Source organism: Lacerta agilis, chromosome 8 (assembly GCF_009819535.1).
Source record: "Lacerta agilis isolate rLacAgi1 chromosome 8, rLacAgi1.pri, whole genome shotgun sequence".
Lineage (NCBI taxonomy): Eukaryota > Metazoa > Chordata > Lepidosauria > Squamata > Lacertidae > Lacerta > Lacerta agilis.
The window spans coordinates 83293520-83312787 of NC_046319.1; the positions used below are offsets into that span (position 1 = coordinate 83293520).

A 19268-nucleotide genomic window follows, 5' to 3' on the forward strand; every position below is an offset into this window, starting at 1 on the left:
ATAGAGAGGCGTGGCGTGCCAGCGCCTGGCTAAACTATAATTCCCACACACGTAGTTGTTTATCTCCTTGACATCTGATGGGAGGATGTTCCAAAGGGCAGGTGCTACTACCGAGAAGGCCCTCTGCCTGGTTCCCTGTAGCTTTGCTTATCGCAGTGAAGGAACCACCAGAAGGCCCTTGGCGCTGGACCTCAGTGTCTGGACAGGACGATGGGGATTGGAGACGCTCCTTCAGGTCTACTGGGCTGAGGCCGTTTAGGGCTTTCAAGGTCAGCACCAACACTGGTGTTATATGATCTGGGCGGCTGCTCCCAGTCTCCAGTCTAGCTTCCACATTCTGGACCACGTCATTACCGAGCAGGCAGGCTTAGTCATTGTTTGAAGACTATCCCTGCCTCTGGGTCTGGTCTTTACCAGATGGATAAAGGACTAAACAAGGGAAACCCACATGATCTGAAGGTGCTGCTGTGCAATGCTAGGTCAATGATTCATAAGACCACTGACTTGACCAAGGATGGAGGACTTGACCTGGCATGTGTGACAGAGACTTGGTTGGATGAAGCAGATGGGCCTGTCCTAGCTGCTGCTTGTCTACCAGGTTTCTCTTACGCACAGCAACCCAGGTCATGTGGGTGGGGAGGGAGTGTTGCAGTGATTTTTAGGAAGTCATTAGCTTGCATCAGGCATCCTCCTGGGAAGACCCAGTTCTCTGAGTGCATGTTCTGGAAGTTGGGCAATAGGGGCAGTACAGGATTCCTTTTGGTGTACCGACCTCCCTGCTGCACCAAGGATTCCCTGCCTGAGCTGCTTCAGGTCGTGGCGGATGTTCTCCTGGAGGCACCTAGTTTGGTTGTCCTAGGGGATTTTAACATCCATGCCGACACGACCTTACAAGGGGCCGCTCGGGACTTCGTGGAAAGCATGGCCTCCATGGGGCTGTCCCTGAATAAGTCTGGTCCAACTCATAGTCGCAGACATGCCTTAGACCTGGTGCTCACCTCTATGGATGTTTGTGATCGGACATTAAGTAAAAGCGAAACTAAATAAGTGCCATGGTCAGATCACTTTCTGGTGCAACAGGACTTCTGTGACCCTTCCCCTCTGCAGGGAGGTGGGACCGATTCGGATGGTCCGCCCCCACCACTTAATGGATCTAAATAGTTTCCAGAGAGTGGTAGGGGATGCTTTATCCCATGTTGATACCCTTTCAGCTGATTCCCTGGTGGCCCGCTGGAATGTGGAGTTAAGGAGGGCTATTGACTGTTTGGCTCTGAAGTGCCCTCTCTGATTGCATGGAGCCCGGACAGCCCTGTGGTTTTCCACGGATCTGAGGGCAATGAGATTGCTAGAGCGCCGGGGGCGGATAACTCATTCTGAATCAGACTGGACACGGGTTAGAGCTGAACGTCAAGCCTATCAAGTGGTGATAGTGACGGCGAAGAGAACCTTCTTCAACGCCTCCTTTGCATCTGCAGAAAACAGCAGCAGGAGACTCTTTCAGGTGGTTTGCAATTTAGCAGAACCACCTGTTCCATCGGGGCCCAGTACAGGCCACATGATCTCCTGCAATGATTTTGCAAAGTTTTTATGCAGTTAAAGTCGCTCAGATTTGGGAAGAGGTAAACTCCACCATTGCAGCAGGGCTGGGGCGGGAGAGTGCTAGAGCCCTGTCTAATCAAGTTGCATCAAATCAATTCCAATCTGTTGCCTCCGAGGATGTGGACAGGCTGCTTGGATGAGTGAAATCAACCACCTGTCTTCTTGATCCTTGCCCATCCTTGCTTATAAAAGCTAGCCAGGAGGGGCTGGGGAATGGGCTCTGCGGGGTGGTGAATGCTTCCCCTCTGTGAGGGAATCTTCCCAGACCCACTGAAAGAGGAATGGCTTAAGGAGCTGGGTATGTTTAGCCTGGAGAAGAGAAGGTTAAGGGGTGATATGATAGCCATATTCAAATATAGAAAAGGATGTCATATAGAGGAGGGAGAAAGGTTGTTTTCTGCTGCTCCAGACAAGTGGACACGGGGCAATGGATTCAAACTACAAGAAAGAAGATTCCACCTAAACATTAGGAAGAACTTCCTGACAGTAAGAGCTGTTGGACAGTGGGATTTGCTGCCAAGGAGTGTGGTGGAGTCTCCTTCTTTGGAGGTCTTGAAGCAGAGGCTTGACAGCCATCTGTCAGGAATGCTATGATGGTGTTTCCTGCTTGGCAGGGGGTTGGACTGGATGGCCCTTGGGGTCTCTTCCAACTCTAGGATTCTATGAAATCCAACCCATCCAGGATTGGCACCATCCAGTTGCAGCAGACTTCATTTAAACTTGCCCCCCATGCCCCCTCCCCTGCAGCCCTGGGACCTAGGGAAGCTTTTAATGTTTAATAGATTATTGTATTTTAACATTCTTTTGGAAGCCGCCCAGAGTGGCTGGAGAAACCCAGCCAGATGGGCGGGGTATTAATAATAAATTAATAAATAATAATAATCCCCTTCATGGATCACTGCCTTATCGTGGCGAAGGGGCTTGAATTACTCAGGGAAGCTATTGACAGGTCAAGATGGACAGGTCATAGTGGAGAGTTTGGACCAAACGTGATCCACCTGGAGGAGGAACTGGCAAGCCACTCCAGTATCCCTGCCAAGAAAACTCCATGGACAAAGACAACAGGCATATCCTATCCATTCTTAAAGAAATCAGCTCTGAGTGCTCACTGGAAGGACAGATCCTGAAGTTGAGGCTCCAGTACTTTGGCCTCCTCATGAGAAGAGAAGACTCCCTGGAAAAGACCCTGATGTTGGGAAAGATGGAGGGCACAAGGAGAAGGGGACGACAGAGGACGAGATGGTTGGACAGTGTTCTCGAAGCGACTAGCATGAGTTTGGCCAAACTGCGGGAGGCAGTGAAGGATAGGCGTGCCTGGCGTGCTCTGGTCCATGGGGTCACGAAGAGTCGGACACGACTGAACGACAACAACAATAATAATATTCCCCCCTTCTCCCCACTGCGCCCTATGGGGAAGAGAGAGGAGGCTTACAAGATCCCAAAGGATCCCCTGACGCAGCTCTTGCAGAGGAGAGGAAAGGAGGATGGGGGAGGGGATTTACTCGGGAGGACCTCGTGTGTGTCCCCCCCCTTATTTCCTGTCCTCTCTAGGAGTGCAGCTCAGTTCCTTTTAACCCTTGCAAGGCGGAGCACATCAAACTCACATTCTCTCTTTCCATTCAGGAGCCCAGGAGGAGCCCCGTGCATTGCAGACGCGTCGAGGTGCCTTGTTTCCCGGGGCCTAAATGCATCCAAAGGGGGGCAGGAGACCTCAGTCGCTTCTCCCCATTGAGAAAGGAGACTCCCCGGATCCGAGAAGGAGCCACCGAGGCAGCATATGCAGAGCAGCAGAGAGACAAAAGCCAAACACTCCCCTTGCAGGAAGTGACGTGGAAGGAAGCTTTGGCTCTGGGGAGCCTCCTCCCTTTATTCCTCTCTAGGAAGGCAGCTCAGTTCCTTTTAACCCTTGGCGATCCGAGCGCGCCCAGCTGGTCCCTCTCTCCCTGCGGCAGAGGAGCTGCTCCCTGGGTGGGTGGGTGGGGGGGGAGGTCGACCTTGGGCCCGTCTGGCCCCGGAATGGGTGGGGGCCCCTGGGAAGGATGCTGGGGCCCCTGGCAGGGACTGGACGCGTGTGCGTGGGAAAGGGGAACCCGTGTCCGGGAGGAGGAGCCCGCCTGTCTGGGGCTCCGGGGTTGGGAAGGGGAGTCTGGCGGGGAAGCGGGGAACCTTCCAGGGCCCGGCGGGGGGTGTGTGGCTTCGGGGGGGGTGTCTCTTGGGGGGGGGCAAGTCCCGCTTGGCTCTCTTGGGGACCCCTTGGGCAGCTCTGGTGGGGGGTTGGAGGTGGGGGGCTCCAGGGCAGAGAGCCCCAGCAAGAGGGGGTCCAGGGGGCTGAAAGAACAGGTGCAGGGGGGGGGACATGGGTCATAGACATTGGATACAAATGTATGCATTCAGCTTGCGGGGGGGGGGGAATCTGCATTGTAGAAAAAGGAAAAGGGAATTGAGGATCAGGCTAATTCAAATTGAAGGCCAGGCGGAATAATTCTTACAGGCCTTGCGGAAGGAGATCTTTCCACCAGGTCGGAGCCATCACTGAAAAAGCCCTGGCCCAGGTGGAGGATAATCTGGCTTCTTTAGGGCCCGGGACCCTTAAGCTATTATTATTCATGGACCTTAGGTTCCTCTGCGGGACATACCAGGAGCGGTGGTCCCGTAAGTACGAGGGTCCTAGGCTGCATAGGGCTTTAAAGGTCAAAACCAGTAGGGGTATTTAAAAGGAGAGTCATCATTGTGTCCTCGTTTTTGCTCTTCAAAATATGCCCACCCTACCAGAGAAGGGCAACCAACGAGATGAAAACACAATCCTCTTCCTTCTATGAAGGCAGGTTGCTCTTCTCTGCCTTCCAAAATTAAGAATAGAATCCTAAAGTTGGAAGGGACCCCAAGGGTCATCTAGGCAACCCCCTGCAATGCAGGACCTGTGGCCCAAGGGGTGTGAAGGAGGGTCGTAAATCTCTGCATTGTCAGGGACACCAGTTTGTGCACACGGTCACAGCCAGCAACTCTTGGGCTGCCTTGTTTAAGGAAGCTTTTAATGTGTGATATTTTAATGTATTTGATATTTTTTTTTTGAAGCCGCCCAGAGTGGCTGGGGAAATCCAGCCAGATGGGCAGGGTACTACTACTACTACTACTACTACTAATAATAATAATTGTACCAGGCCTGGAGCACCACCCAGGCCTCCCACCCCTCATCTCCTTTGCCCCAGACCTGGCCAGTTCCGCTCCTGGGCCTGGCCTGCTGCATTAAAGCAGGAGGGTGCGTCTGGGTAGCGTGAGGGAGAGAGAAGGGAGACTGCAGAGGGACAGGAGGCAGGGTGGGGCAGTGGTTAGAGTGTCAGACTGGGACCTGGGAGACAAGAGTTCAAATCCCCGCTTGTGGGCCAGTCGCTGCCTCTCAGTGTCACCCATCTCACAGGGATGTTTTGAGTGGTTACAGTTTAAGGTTCATTACTGTGCCACAGAAATGTGTATCTCTTTAAAAGAAAGAAGGAAATGAAATGACCTAGTTTTGCAGCTGTGGGGCAGTAGAACAGGGGATGTCAAGTTTGTATTGATTTAAGGCGTATCAGCAATCGGATACAGTATATAAGGTCTGTGTACCTCTCTCAGTACCCTGGGTGGTGGGTCACTGGATGGGTCATGTTTCCATTCTTGTAGTTAATGTATCTTCTGTTATTTTTCTTTAATTAAAACAACTCCTAATTATACTTTGCAGTCTCCTCAGAATGCCTTTTGTTGCGCAGTTACTCAGTTTAAATATGCCAACAGGATGTTGTGGGGAGGGGGAGAACCATGTATATGCTACATGGAGCCCCCTGGAGAAAAAAGTGGGATGCAAATGCCATGAACAAATAAATAAATAAGCGTCAGTTGTATATCAAGCAACAGGAAAAGACCACACAAAAAGCAATAATGTTAGTCCACAGATTAATTTTTATTCAAGCCCAGAGCTACCCTGGTTAACTCCACATTCCAGTGAGCCACCAGGGAATCAGCTGAAAGGTTCTCATCTCTCCAGGTGTCTTGATCCTATGTTTCCTTTCCTGAAATTTAAAGGAAAGTCCTTGGGGGAATTCCCACAGAAATGGGATTCCCTTGTATCTCAAAGCCTGGATAAGGTCAGAAAAATTATTTCGGGCATCGGAGAATTGCTTCGGGATCTCTTTGTAAAGGATCACAGGTTATTCTTGAATTTAAAGATTTTTTAATAATGCAGGCCTAGAATTATGTCTCTTTGTTCTTTAGCTTTAAAAATTATCAGACAATCGTTTGGAATTGTAGCTTCTCTCTTCTTTCTAGCTCTGTATCTGAAAACACTTACAATCCACGAGCCTAATTCATCTTTTTCCAGCTCCCACCAGGCAGCCAATTCCTCAATTAACCAATCCTTCAAAGTTTCTGTCTGTCCTTCAGGCACTCCTCTCAGTCTCAAATGGGTCTCTTTCTCTGGCATCTGAAGAAATGCGACAGAATCCAAAATTTGTCCCAGTGTCTGTTCCAAATCCAAAGATTTAGTGTCCACTTTCACTTCCCCTTCCTCTAAAACTTTAACTCTTGCCCCCAGGTTCAAAATATCTTTCTTGACCTGTTGAACTTCAGCTCTCTAAATGACCTCTTAAAATTATCCAGTTGAGATTTAATAGAATCTGTCACTTCTCTGTGGCTTTTAATTTCTTGAGAACATCCAGCAAATCTGCTTTCAACTCTGTAGAAAATTGTTATAAAAGGTCAGCAATATGTTCAGTTCCTTTGGAATCCTTCCTGGCCGCAGGCTTACCAGCCATCTTCCAAGGTCAAACTCTAAATAACAGTCTTGTAATGCAGGAAGTGTTCATAAAAACAAAACTTCGTGGGTAATGCAGTAGTTCCACAAGTTGCCACAATGGTGCTATACTAATTTACTGTTACAATTTGCCACAGGGCAGCACTTAAAAAATAACTTTTATCAAAGGTGAGACCTTCTCCGCTCCAACTGCTTCCCCCACCGTCAGGTCTAGAGGTTTCAGAGCTTTAAATCTTCGTTATGCAGGATAAGAAAGTACTTAAAGCAAATTTTCCCCCTCTCCCTGCAAAAAGGGGATAGAATCCAATCAATTTCAGCCAAGGAAGCTTTTAATTTAGATCAAAGTCCAATAGCTTCCGCTTTAAACAACGCTGCCTCCAATCTGTTCCAGCAGCAGGAGACCGAATTCCTTTACTTTAAACCTCCCGTCTCACCAAATCTTCAAAATTTAAGTCCAAATGCGATACTCAGTTTTATAAGGCTTTTCTTGATTTTTTGGGAAATTGACCGCTGCTTTCCCCCAGGACATGAAACTTCGTGCTTTGAAGTTAGCGGTAAATCCCAGCGCCCTCGTCTCCAACCACCCTCGTTCTCGAGGCTCTAAAAAAGAGCTTTACTGGGGAGGAGGGGAGACGCTCAGGCACTTGCCAGATCTCCAAGCCCCCAGAACGCTCAATCTGGGGTTTCTGAGAGGGTCCGCAGCGCTTATGCGGTGTCCCCCGACTTCAAAGAGCTGGAAACTCTCCGGAAAAGAATTTCCCATCCTAATGGCTGCATGGATCAACCGGAAGTCTGCCCTGTATGAATTCTTTGATGGGAAGTGAGACCTCCTTTCCTGGTGAAGCTCTTTCCACATTCCAAGCATTGATAGGGTTTCTCTCCTGTATGAATTCTTCGATGGGAAGCGAAACTCTGTTTCCAGGTGAAGCTTTTTCCACATTCCAAGCACTGAAAGGGTTTCTCTCCTGTGTGAATTCTTTGATGGGAAGTGAGATGGGAGCTCATTCTGAAGCTCTTTTCACATTCCAAGCATTTATAGGGCTTCTCCCCTGTATGAATTCTTTGATGGGAAATGAAACTCTGTTTCCAGGTGAAGCTTTTTCCACATTCCAAGCACTGAAAGGGTTTCTCTCCTGTGTGAATTCTTTGATGGAAAGTGAGAAGGGAGCTCCTTCTGAAGCTCGCTCCACATTCCAAGCATTTATAGGGTTTCTCCCCTGTATGAATTGTTTGATGGGAAGCGAAACTCTGTTTCCATCTGAAGCTCTTTCCACACTCCAAGCACTGATATGGTTTCTCCGCTGTATGAATTCTTTGATGGGAAGTGAGATGGGAGCCTTCACAGAAGCTCTTTTCACATTCCAAGCACTGATATGGTTTCTCCCCTGTATGAATTCTTTGATGGGAAGTGAAACTGCGGTTGTGACTGAAGCTCTTGCCACATTCCAGGCACTGATAGGGTTTCTCTCCTGTATGAATTCTTTGATGAGAAGCAAATGTCTGTTTCCAGGTGAACCTCTTTCCACATTCCAGGCACTGATAGGGTTTCGCCCCTGTATGAATTCTTTGATGGGAAGTGAGACCTTCTTTCCAGGTGAACCTCTTTCCACATTCCAAGCACTGATAGGGTTTCTCCCCTGTATGAATTCTTTGATGGAAAGCGAAACTCTGTTTCCAGGCGAAGCTCTTTCCACACTCCAAGCACTGATAGGGTTTCTTCTCTAGGCAATTTCTTTGATGGGAAGAGGAATTGGAGCTGTGACTGGAGTTCTCTCCACAGTCTGAATCCTGATATGGGTCCTCCACTGTGTGGATTTCCTTGTGGTCGCCCTTCTTCTTCATTTCCAATTCATCACCACCTGAAACTAAGAAGCAAACGGATTAGAGCCTTGGGAAGAAGTGTAATCCCAAATTATGGAGCAATGCTAATTAATGCTTGTGACAGGGAAAGAACTGAAGGGAGTTAGATGCTATAATGTTCCTTTTTGTTTTGTAAAAATGTCTAGTTTCATATACACATCAAGTTGAATACAGTGGTACCTCTGGATGCGAATGAGATGTGTTCCAGAGCCCCGTTCACATCATGAGGAGAACACAACCCGCAGCCCCGCTCCTGTGCACTCGGAAGCCAACATTTAAGAAGGCCTGGGCAGTTCAGACTGCCTGATCATGGTTTTCAAAGGCAAAACCGGAGGAAGAATATTCACAGGGGAAACAATCAATAGCCCTCCATCCAAGGTTTGCTGTGGGAGTTTTAGCATCCCAGGTGCTGTGGGTGGCGCTGTTGAGCCCCATCGAAATATCAGAGGTTCGTCACCTAGAGAGATGTCTTGAATTACAAAAGAGATAATGTGATCCAATAGGGAGCCTTACCGAGAGAGTCCAACATCCCACAATTCTCCTCCATGACCTCCTGATGTAGAGCTCTCTGGTCAGGATCCAGCAACGCCCACTCCTCATCAGTGAAATGCAAAGCTACCTCTTCAAAGCACACTGGACCCTAACAGAAAAGGAAAAAGGCTGTCCTCTTAGAGAACATTCACGTGATCCATTACACTTGGCCCTCTTGTTTTCTACAGCAGCCAGACCCCTCTCTGCCTTCCTCATCCCACTCTCCTGCTGCAGCTTCTGCCTCTCTGCCACAGACTCCCTCTGCTCCCTGAGCCCTGTTCCCTCTCCACCTAAAGACACCTCCTCCTCCCAGTCGGCTCCCTCTTCTCTGGTTCTTCCCACCATTCCTCTGCATCCAACTGTGTCCAGCCAGTCTGCATCCAAGCAGTCTTTCCCCACAAGGCTCCTTCCCCCTACCTGATCTGGGTCCACAGCCGCTGTCTCTCCTCCACCACCAGGAAAAGATGAAGGAGCAGGTCTTGGTGGCATCATTCTGTCACCTGGGAGAGACAAAGGTATGTTGGAAACCTTAAGTGCCTGCTTCTCTCAGAGGTGAAACAGTGCATCTCTCAATAGGGTCGGTCAAAGTCATCCCTGCTAGCTTCCGGTGCCGCTGTGCCTTAATCGAGGCAGCGGGAGATCGTTGGCGAAGGAAAAACAAGGATGACTGAGAGTAATTCTCCTTGCAAGCTCCCTCCAGGGAAAGGGAGGAACGGGCCTCACTCCCATTTCGTCTGGGTACCTGGCTCTTGCTCCGGCATGGATTGCGGGAGGCAGGAAAGCGCTGAGTGCAAAAGCCTTTCGCCTGCCGAAAACCCTCCTTCGCCGCCATTAAGAAGCAGAGGTTCTCCTGTCAGTTAGAGCTCAATTTGGACTAATGTACAGGCTGGAAGAGTTATCCTAAACTGCGCTATGGAACCAGCTGCAAGGTATAGTGGTACCTCCGGTCGCGAACAGGATCCGTTTCGGTACTTCCAGGTTTGGCACGTTCGTAACCTGTGCCAAACGCAACCCGCAGCGAACGCAAGCAGAGGTATGGCAATATTTAAGGTTCAAATTTGAGAAAGACTTCATTCAGTGCAAAAGAAGGTGGAGGGGAGAGGAGCCTACGGCTTCTAAATATAAAGTTTTCTTCTCTACATTAATGATTTAGCAGCCCTCCCTTGAATACTAGTTCAAAATATATATGTACAGGTGAGCAGGGATGAAACTGGATTTCAGATATGGAATATAACATGAAATGGAACTGTGTGTGTGGGAAAAAAAGGAAAAAGAGAGGGAAGCTAAATTTTGCAAAAGGTTTACGATAGAAAATTAAAGCTGACTCTTTCCCATCCTTTATTATTTATGGACTGAACTGAATAATGCTGAAAGGGCTTGGAATTCAATTAAATTAATAACTGCGCATTTATCTTCAGCCAGACAGAAGGATGTAAGGAATCTGCAAGTTGTGAAGGAGCTGATAAGGTTCATTACTGAGTCATTTGCAGTTCGACAGATCCCTCTCCTTCCCAGGCGGAGAAGAAAAATGGGGAAAACATGTTATTTATTGGGACAGTGTGATTTTCGCAGCTGCTGTTCAAGCTGCAGAACAACGAAGCACAGGACGGAGCGATGGAGAATTTCTGAAAGCACAATGGAATGATGGAGAACAGCAACAACCCAAGGAATGATGGAGAACAGCAACAACCACGAAAAGATAGAACATTTTACAAGGAAAGGAAGAAACATCAGGAACAGAAAGATTGCCACACACAGAAAGAGTAAGGATAGCGCTGGAGTGCCTCACTTGTAGTTTTATATATTATTTGGTGTTTCAATACGAATGGAAGTCATTAATATTGCAGTTGTTGTATAAAGGATTGTTATCTTGACAGGAGTGTAATTGAAATTAATTAGATTTTGGAATGCAGAAATCAAGAAAATCATAAAACCATCGGTTTTAGCATGCGAGGGGGGGGCACCTATATAATTACCGTAAAAGACTCCCCTGCTGAGTATATTTGGACATTTGTCCCCATTTCATATATTAGTTGTGCAAAAATACATCTCCCCCCCCCCCGCGAGATCTGGGCTCCAGGTGTCTTCACCCAAAAGATGTAAAGAACTCAGAGATTAGTTTCAAAACAAAGAGAATGTGACAGAACGCAGAAAACACTCTTCCTCCTTACCCAGAAGACGTTCTCTGGTGTCCAACGGAGTCTTCTCTGCTTCAGAAGAATCCAGACCCATTTTTGCAACAAGATCCTTCCCCTGAAAGAGCAAAAAGGATTCAAAACAGAGAATGGGGAGAAGGATTAGAAAAGGAATGGCAGAGGTAAGCGCCTTCAGGGGACAGAGGTGAAAGCTGTTTCCTGCTTCTGCTAGACTGCTGTCTGGGATCGGCTGCCAGGACCAAGTAACATTGGTCCTCAAGGATCTTCAGTGGCTCCCAGAACGTTTCCCAGCACAATTCAATGTCTTGGCGCTGAACTTTAAAGCCCTAAACAGCCTCAAAGGCCCAGTATACCCAAAGGAGTGTCTCCACCCTCATCACTGACACTGAGGTCCAGCTCCGAGGGTCTTCTGCTGGTTCCCTCACTGCGAGAAGCGAAGTTACAGGGAACCAGGCAGAGGACCATCTCGACAGTGGCACCCACCCTGTGGAATGCCCTCCCATCAGATGATAAGGAGATAAAGAACTGCATACCTTTTAGAAGACATCTGATGTCTAATTATGTCCTGGAAGGCACCAGCCACATGGGTCTGGTATGTATGTATGCATAAATAAATAAAATGTGTTCCTAGGTGCTTTCCAAAAAAGGATAGGCCATTAGTAAATAATTCAGGAATACTCTCCCTCCTCTTTGGAGCCCCTTGGGAGTATCCAGAGGAAAGTCTCTCTCACCTGCTCCTCTGCCTGCTTTCTCTCCTCTGCCTGACTCAGGAGGAATCCTTCAGCCAGGGCCACTGCCTGGGAACTGGTCTCCGCTCTACATTCCCTCACCCAGCTCTCCATCTCTGGAGGAAGCACAGCCAGGAACTGCTCCAAGATCACCAGGTCCAGCATCTCTGCTTTCGTGTGTCTTTCCGGCTTCAGCCATTGACGGCAAAGGTGGTAGAGTTGGCTGCAAACTTCTCGAGGGCCTTTGGCCTCCTGGTAGCAGAACTTCCTTAGCTGCTGGCTCTGCACAGCTGAGTGGAGGGTGTCTTCCTCACAGAGCATCTTCTGGACGGAGTTTTCCCAGAAACCCCCACTGCTCCCAGTTTCCAGGGCATGGCCTCTTCCTTCTTCAGGGCCAGCTGAGTCTTGCTCATCCATCTGGGCTCCTGGGAAGTCTCCAAGAGGTTGGAAGGAGCCCCTTGGTTCTCTGCCAAGTTCTGTGGGTCCTAATGCGAGGTGGAACAAATCCTACAAATCAAACACATTCTTCTATTATAAGATCAATACACAGCCCAGAGAAGAAAAATTGCTAGGAACCAGGGCTGGATTGCACCTCAGCTCAGACTCTAAGCTGTCAGCAAAAAAAAAAAAGGGGGGGGGGAGAAGGGCGCACATGTGTCTGCCGGGAGCTGGATAACATGCCTGCCTGATTCCTGAATATGTGGGTGGGGTGGGGGTAGAACTTCCAAGTTTAACAGAAGGATAACAAAGGGTTCATGGCATAAGAGCAGGAGATGAGTCCTGCAGGATGAGGTCAAAGGGGTCCCATTGTGAGTCATAGAATCTTGAGACGCTTTGTGAAAAGCTTTCCTGAAATCAAGATACACTATGTCCACAGCATTCCTCTGATCCACCAAGCTTGTAACTCCATCACAAAAAGAAATGAGATTCGTCTGGCGTGATCTGTTCTTGAGAAACCCACGCTGGGTCTTGCTAATCAGCATCCTTCTCCAAGTGCTCACAGACCAACCATTCTAGGACCTTTCCTGGTATGTATGTCCTGGGATCTCTGGTTAGCAGTTACCTTGTCTTCTTTTCCCAAACCCTTTAGGAAGATGGGGACAACATTTGACTGCTTCCAATCTGAGAGACCTCACCTATTCCCCAAGAATTCTCAAAGATCATAAGACACAGACTCCTGAGATTACATATGCAAGTCCTTTAGTACCCTTGGGTGCAGCTCATCGGGCCCTGGAGATTTGAATTCATTTAAGTAGCTATGTGTTCCCTGACCCCCTCTTTTCCTATCTTGGGCTGCAGCTCCCTCCTTGCATTGTCTATTCTGGTTCTCACCAGGTTGGGCTCTGCTTTCCGTTTGGGTGAAGACAGTCCAGTCCCCTGTTCTCTCCAGGGCCAACCTGGGGCCTCTACTGGGAAGCCCACCAGCAGGACTGGAGTCCAAGAGCAACTCTCCCCCTGCCTTCAGAAGCATGGCTGCCTCTGACTGTGGAGAGGAGCCATCGAGAACCCTCTGCTCCTCTCCCGCCTAGGTTGGTCCGGATTTACGTATAAGCAAAACAAACTACAAAGCTAATGGGGACTCCTGCTGCCGCCGCACAATTTCTGTTCTCATCCTGAAGCAAAGTTCTTAACCCGAGGTACTATTTCTGGGTTAGTGGAGTCTGTAACCTGAAGCGTCTGTAGCCCGAGGTACCAATGTATAGCTTAGGGCACCACTCTCTTGGTTGCCCCCCAAAAAATTGAAAGAAAAAAAAACCTGGATGTACATTTCCAAAATATGATAAAAAACAAATAAAGCCTAAATACAGCAACCGTGTTTTGTATTGTGCAGGCTCCTATGATGTAAGACATGGGCCCCGCCTGCTCCCTCAAATTTCCCTGGTTTGCTCCTTTCTATAGACAGGGTGCCTACCTTCTGCATGGACACATGCAGCATGCAGCTGCAGACTGCAGTGCAGCAGTTGAATGCAGCTCAAGCTGTTGCACCTGTATAAGGATATGAGTTTCATGCCTACTGATTGATTTCATAACAAAACAAAAAAATCCTTCCAGTATCACCTTAGAGACCAACTAAGTTTGTTCTTGGTATGAGCTTTCGTGTGCATGCACACTTCTTCAGATACACTGAAACAAAAGTCACCAGACCCTTATACATAGTGAGAGGGTGGGGAGGGGTATGACTCAGAAGGGGGGTGGGAATGGGGGATTGGCTGTTGGGTGTGGAAAACCTAAAGTATCTGCAGTATCTGAAGAAGTGTGCATGCACATGAAAGCTCATACCAAGAACAAACTTAGTTGGTCTCTAAGGTGCTACTGGAAGGAATTTTTATATTTTGTTTTGACTATGGCAGACCAATACGGCTACCTACCCGTGATTGATATCATGTAATACATAATTTATTTTGATCCCACAATAAAATCACTTTGGAAAAATACTCATTTTTATTATTTAGTAGGCCTATATTATTATTTACTAGTACAGGTCCCTATTACCCGCAATTGCTACTATAATACTATATATAAATGTTAGAATTATATTAAATGTTTTACTTGAGTTTCTAAAACGTGAAGCAGAAGTGACAAACGTGGAGCTCAGAAGAGGAAGGAGAAGCAGAAAGCTGAAGAAGAGCTTGATTTCATATTAATAAAGCTATTTATAATCATTACGCATTTTCACTCCTGCCCTGACTTGGATAGAATCCCCACCTCTTGCGATGGGCCAACGGCTGGAGATCCCTCCGGGGTCCCTCAAGGACCCTCCAGCATCTCTTCGCCCCCCAAAGGGCAGCTGGACCTGGCCAGGGCCCCTTGCCCCCCTCCGCCCTCCTGGGGGAGGGAGTTCCACAGGCTCCCCTTTCTCCCCATAGCAGAATAGAGAGGAGACTCACCGGAGGCCGCTCTGGCGGAGGAGATCCTCTTGCAGGAAGTGACGACAAGAGGGAGGAGCGGCCCCGCCTTTATTTCCTGTCCTCTCTAGGAAGCCAGCTCAGCTCCACTTAACCCTTGGCGAGCTGAGGGGGGGGGAGAGGCCGGACTTGGGCCCGCCTGGCCCCCGAAGCGGGTGGGGGCCCCTGGGTGGGGTGTTGGGGCGCCTGGCAGGGACTGGGCGCGTGTGCGTGGGAAAGGGGAACCCGTGTCCGGGAGGAGGAGCCTGTCTGCCTGGGGCTCCGGGGCGGGGAGGGGGCGAGTCCCGCTTGGCTCTCTTGGGGACCCCCTGGGCAGCTCTGGTGGGCGGTCGGAGGTGGGGGGCTCCAGGGCAGAGACCCCAGCAAGAGGGGGTCCAGGGGGCTGAAAGAGCAGGTGCAGGGGGGGAGAGATTGGTCATAGACATTGGGTACAAATGTAGGCATTCAGCTTGCTAGGAATGGGGGCATCTGTACTGCAGCATATGTTGTTTTGTGTCTGTATCTTGTTACGGAAAAAAACCCAGGTGTGGAACTGCCCAGCCACCTGGCCCTTAGGGATAGGCCCACTGGTTTCTGCGGAGTTAAATAAAAGAAGTCCAGCCACTGGAGCAAGGACAAGACAGGGTTTATTGCGCAATAGGTTACAGTCAAACTGCCCACCCAGAACAGTGTTACAAGAACTTTTAAAACTCCTATCATATCCCAGAATACAGTTTGGAAACATCATCACTACATCATCACTACCTCACAAAAGGGAAGGGTAGTGATTTACATATAGGAAAAACAGGAAAGACAAGATTAGCATATGGGGAAACAGAGCAATATCAGGGAGATAGCCCTGAGAAGTGTGAATGGGTGTTAAGTATTGGCAAGGATACCTTGAGCACTTATCTGGGAGAGAACAATGGGATTCTGGTTGAGGGATATTAGCCTGAAGCACCCAGAGATTACCTGCTGAGGCATTTCCCTGTGTACGTGGTCTCTCGCCTACTGGATCATGGCAGAGAGATGGGTCCCCTTAAGGGCATCACTCCATACCCCAAATGAGTTTACTCAGGAGGAGACTTTGCTTAGGTGACCCCCCTCATAATTTCCGTATCATTCCCCCCTTCGGAGATAGATTTGCATCAGGTTCTGAAAGAACCGCAAATCCTTTCTCCGCACTTAACTACAGTTCAGAGATAGACATATTTCCCACCCCCCTTTCGTCCCGCATGTTATATACACTAAATATTATCATGGTATCCAACCTCCCAGGTGTGGGTGTATGTAACCTGAAAGGGACTTGCATGTCACGCCTCTTAAGGCTCTTTGGAAATGTATCAGTGTACCTAGCGAGACATAGGATATTACGTAAAAATAACATATGCTACATTTTGTTACTAAATTACTATTCTAGCACTTTGGGAGAATCATTTCCAATAGTGGTTTATGCTTATTTACCAGAAAGGTCCGCCTGTGACTGAAAATGCAGTTTGTTTTGTTTTTTTTTTCCTTTTTTGTGTGTGTTGTGTTCCCAGGTGTCAAAGCTAACTGGTCTCCTTTGACCTTCAGCATTCCACAGCAGCAACAATTCCTGGGGGATCCCCTTAGGGCTTCCCTTTGACCATTTTCGCCTTGCCATAGGTTTGGTCAGGTTTGAACATGTCGTGAGGGAGATGTCTTTGCCTTGACCTTTCTATGGGATGCATTATTATTATTTGGCATTGGTCTTGCACTCTAGGAGAGTTGCTCAGTAGTTGCAAGGGGACCAGAAAGCTAATTGCAGCCTGGATACAGTTGTCCAATGCAAGCTGAGTCCAATTAGAATTTACATGCCCCTGGTTTTCACTTTCCAAACCAAGCTGTGAAAAACCATTCTAAAGGGCAGTGGTCCAAATTAATAATTTAACATATAAGGAACCATTCCTGCTAAATCAAAGCATAAACACCTTCATGTATCTGGGGTTTTGTTTTGATCTTGAAGTTTCTTCTTGATAAAATGACCTAAAACAATCTAAAATGTGTAGGGAAGGTTGGAATACCATGTGAGACAAGGAATGTGGTCATAAATCTGTCTAACCTAAATATTGGACTAAGCAATAGCCTGATCTATCAGAAAACATAAAATTTATGAGAATCCTCCATTGGGGTGTAAGCAATATGCACCAAGACACCATACAATAAACATGAAAACAATTAAACACAAAAATTGGGTTCCCCCCTTTGTGGAAATAATATATACTGTCAAACATAGTTCAAGGTTTTTTCATAATGTCACACAACATATAACGTAACAATTATATATCAATTCCATATCTTGAAGCAATAGTGATCTTGAGACAATTCTGGGGCACAGAGTCTTGAAGTCAAAAGGAGAGAAAATGTCCTTACAGTTCAGCTCCCCCTCCCCTTGTCAGCAGCCCCCACCCCCAGTCAGTCCATATCCTTTTGGAGTGAGATAGATGTGGCCACTTCTGATGATGTTCAACTACTGAAGAGTTGGACTGTAGGTTCATTGTCCAGTTTTCATAAACACTTCCTTTGAAGGAATAGCCTGTAATGGGGCTAAAAGACAGTTAGGAGGGAAGGGGCAAAAGAGCCAAAGGGAAAGTCTCCTTGGGTCTCTGCAAAAATAAAATCTTAACCCGTTAAGCATTTTATTCATTTCAATATTGTCATCACTTTTCTAGATAATTACTGTTATTACCTGCTAAGTTTGTTTGGATTTTTTTCAAAAGGTAAGAATATTAAAAGGAAACAAAATTAAAAATTAGATCCACATTTAAACAATGTGCTATCTGATAAAAGAGAACTTTGTGAAGGAAAAAAATTTATAGATGGTACCTGGCCCCATCAAAGTTAGTCAAAATAAATAAATAAATTTCAGCCATAACTTTAGGAGATGCAACAAATGACATGTCCCCCAAAAATGACCTATGAGGAACCAAAATTAAATGTTAAAACACACAATTCCTAACAATGGTTCCCAAATGAAAAAAAAATGTTTGTTCATGTGACAACATCAGCTAGAATGTTAAAGCAAAAATACTGAAAAAATGGGTTAACACCAACAAAAGAATACTTGGTTGTGCTTAGATCAATTTCATAGACATAATGGAAAACTAACTTAATAAATGAAAAGCAGATTATTTGTAACCTAAAATATAGGGAAGTAGGGAGTTAAACTTGTTTCGCATAACAGGGGAAAATGACTGTAAGGGAAGGAAATAAATTACTGTTTGTATCTCCTCACAGGATTAACATAAAAGCAAGATAAGTATCAGAAGGTCCTCCTGAGTACCCACTGGACTGGAAAAGACAATAGCCTGCGTTTGCATAGTCTAAAGGAAGCATTTGCCCAGTGATTGTCCCTCGGGGTACTTTGACCAAAGGTGCAAATCTGTGGCAGGATGAAGAGAAGACAGCAATTCTCCATGAATTTCTTAGGTGCCCCCCCCTCCAGAGATGGGGATTTGCAATTAAGGTTCTGAAAGAACTGCAAATCCTTTCTCCTCATCCTAGATCTCATCTCAGTATCCTGTTGAAAGGAAAAATTATTTCATGTGTTGTTCCTAAGATGCATAAAAAATGTTATATACAAGCTACTGAAGAGAGCACTCTCATATTTACCTGTGGAAAGAATTTGGCATGTTAGAATTTTAAAGCCCAAATACTTAATTCTATTCTTGTTCTTCAGGTGGCCTCTGCAGCAATCTCCCTGCAGGGCTAAGCTTTGTCAGTAGCCTCTGTGCATGTACAGAGTTCATGATTTAGAAACCTATTGTACCATTTGAAAGAATTGTATCCATTGGCTAAATTACCTTGAATAAAGGAAGGTAAGCGTGAAGAGTAGATTTTTAAAGAGCAGGGTGGGATTTTTAAACAGAAACCTAGCAATTCACACCCCTAACCAAACAGCAATGAAATTGGTCAAATTAAATTTCGGTTTGGTCAGTTTAAATCCATTTTTCTAGGGTTTCGTCCTAAGACATTTTCTGACACATTTCCTGTTTCTCACTGCTTAGGAAATGGGCTTATAAATCTTAAACTTTAAATAATTAGAACTTCAGCATTCAGACAAACCTAGCTAAGTTTGGTCAAATTAAATTCCTAATAATGAAGTCTCAGCACTAATTAATCATGTTTTCGGTATCAAATATACATCTTATACCCCAGGCAAAATAAATTGGGAGCTATGCCTCCTTTATCTACAGGTTTCGGGGTACAGATCTCTATTAAATGTGGGCTATCATTATTTTGTGTGCACCCCCTCTGGTCATTTAGCAGAATACCTGCTCCCTTATATATGAGTAAAAATGGCCAGAGAGTCAGAATTCATAAAATTCAAATATTCTCAGTGATTTTAGCCAAGGCAGACTAAACTCTCTGCCCCCCTCATGTATGGGAAAATGGCTCTTACAGGGAAGGTCAATTTTGTATGTGTGTGCTTAAACTTTAAAACTTAAATAATAGGTGAAATGGTAAAACTTAGATAATCACTCCTTTAAAAAACAAAACACAACACTCTCCTCTTAACTCGGAAAGCTGGGCTGAATTTCAACCCACCACCACACCAGGATTTAAAAATTACCCTCCAATGCTTGCAGACACATGGCCTTCCACATAGCTATAAAGTGGGAGTTGAAAGAAGGACCCTGAGGTCATCCAGTCCAACCCCCTAAATTACAGGGTTCACAAGTTTTGTACTACCTCGTTGTTG

General features: G+C 46.8%; 1 protein-coding gene across 1 annotated transcript in view; it reads right to left on the bottom strand.

Moving 5' to 3' along the window:
* LOC117051905 (zinc finger protein 91-like) overlaps positions 1-19268 on the bottom strand; it is a 186517-nt gene that overhangs the window by 123042 nt on the left and 44207 nt on the right. Inside the window, exon 4 of the mRNA XM_033158630.1 lies at positions 8759-8885. Coding sequence (XP_033014521.1) covers positions 8759-8885 — 127 coding nt within the window. The remainder of the gene's footprint in view (positions 1-8758; positions 8886-19268) is intronic.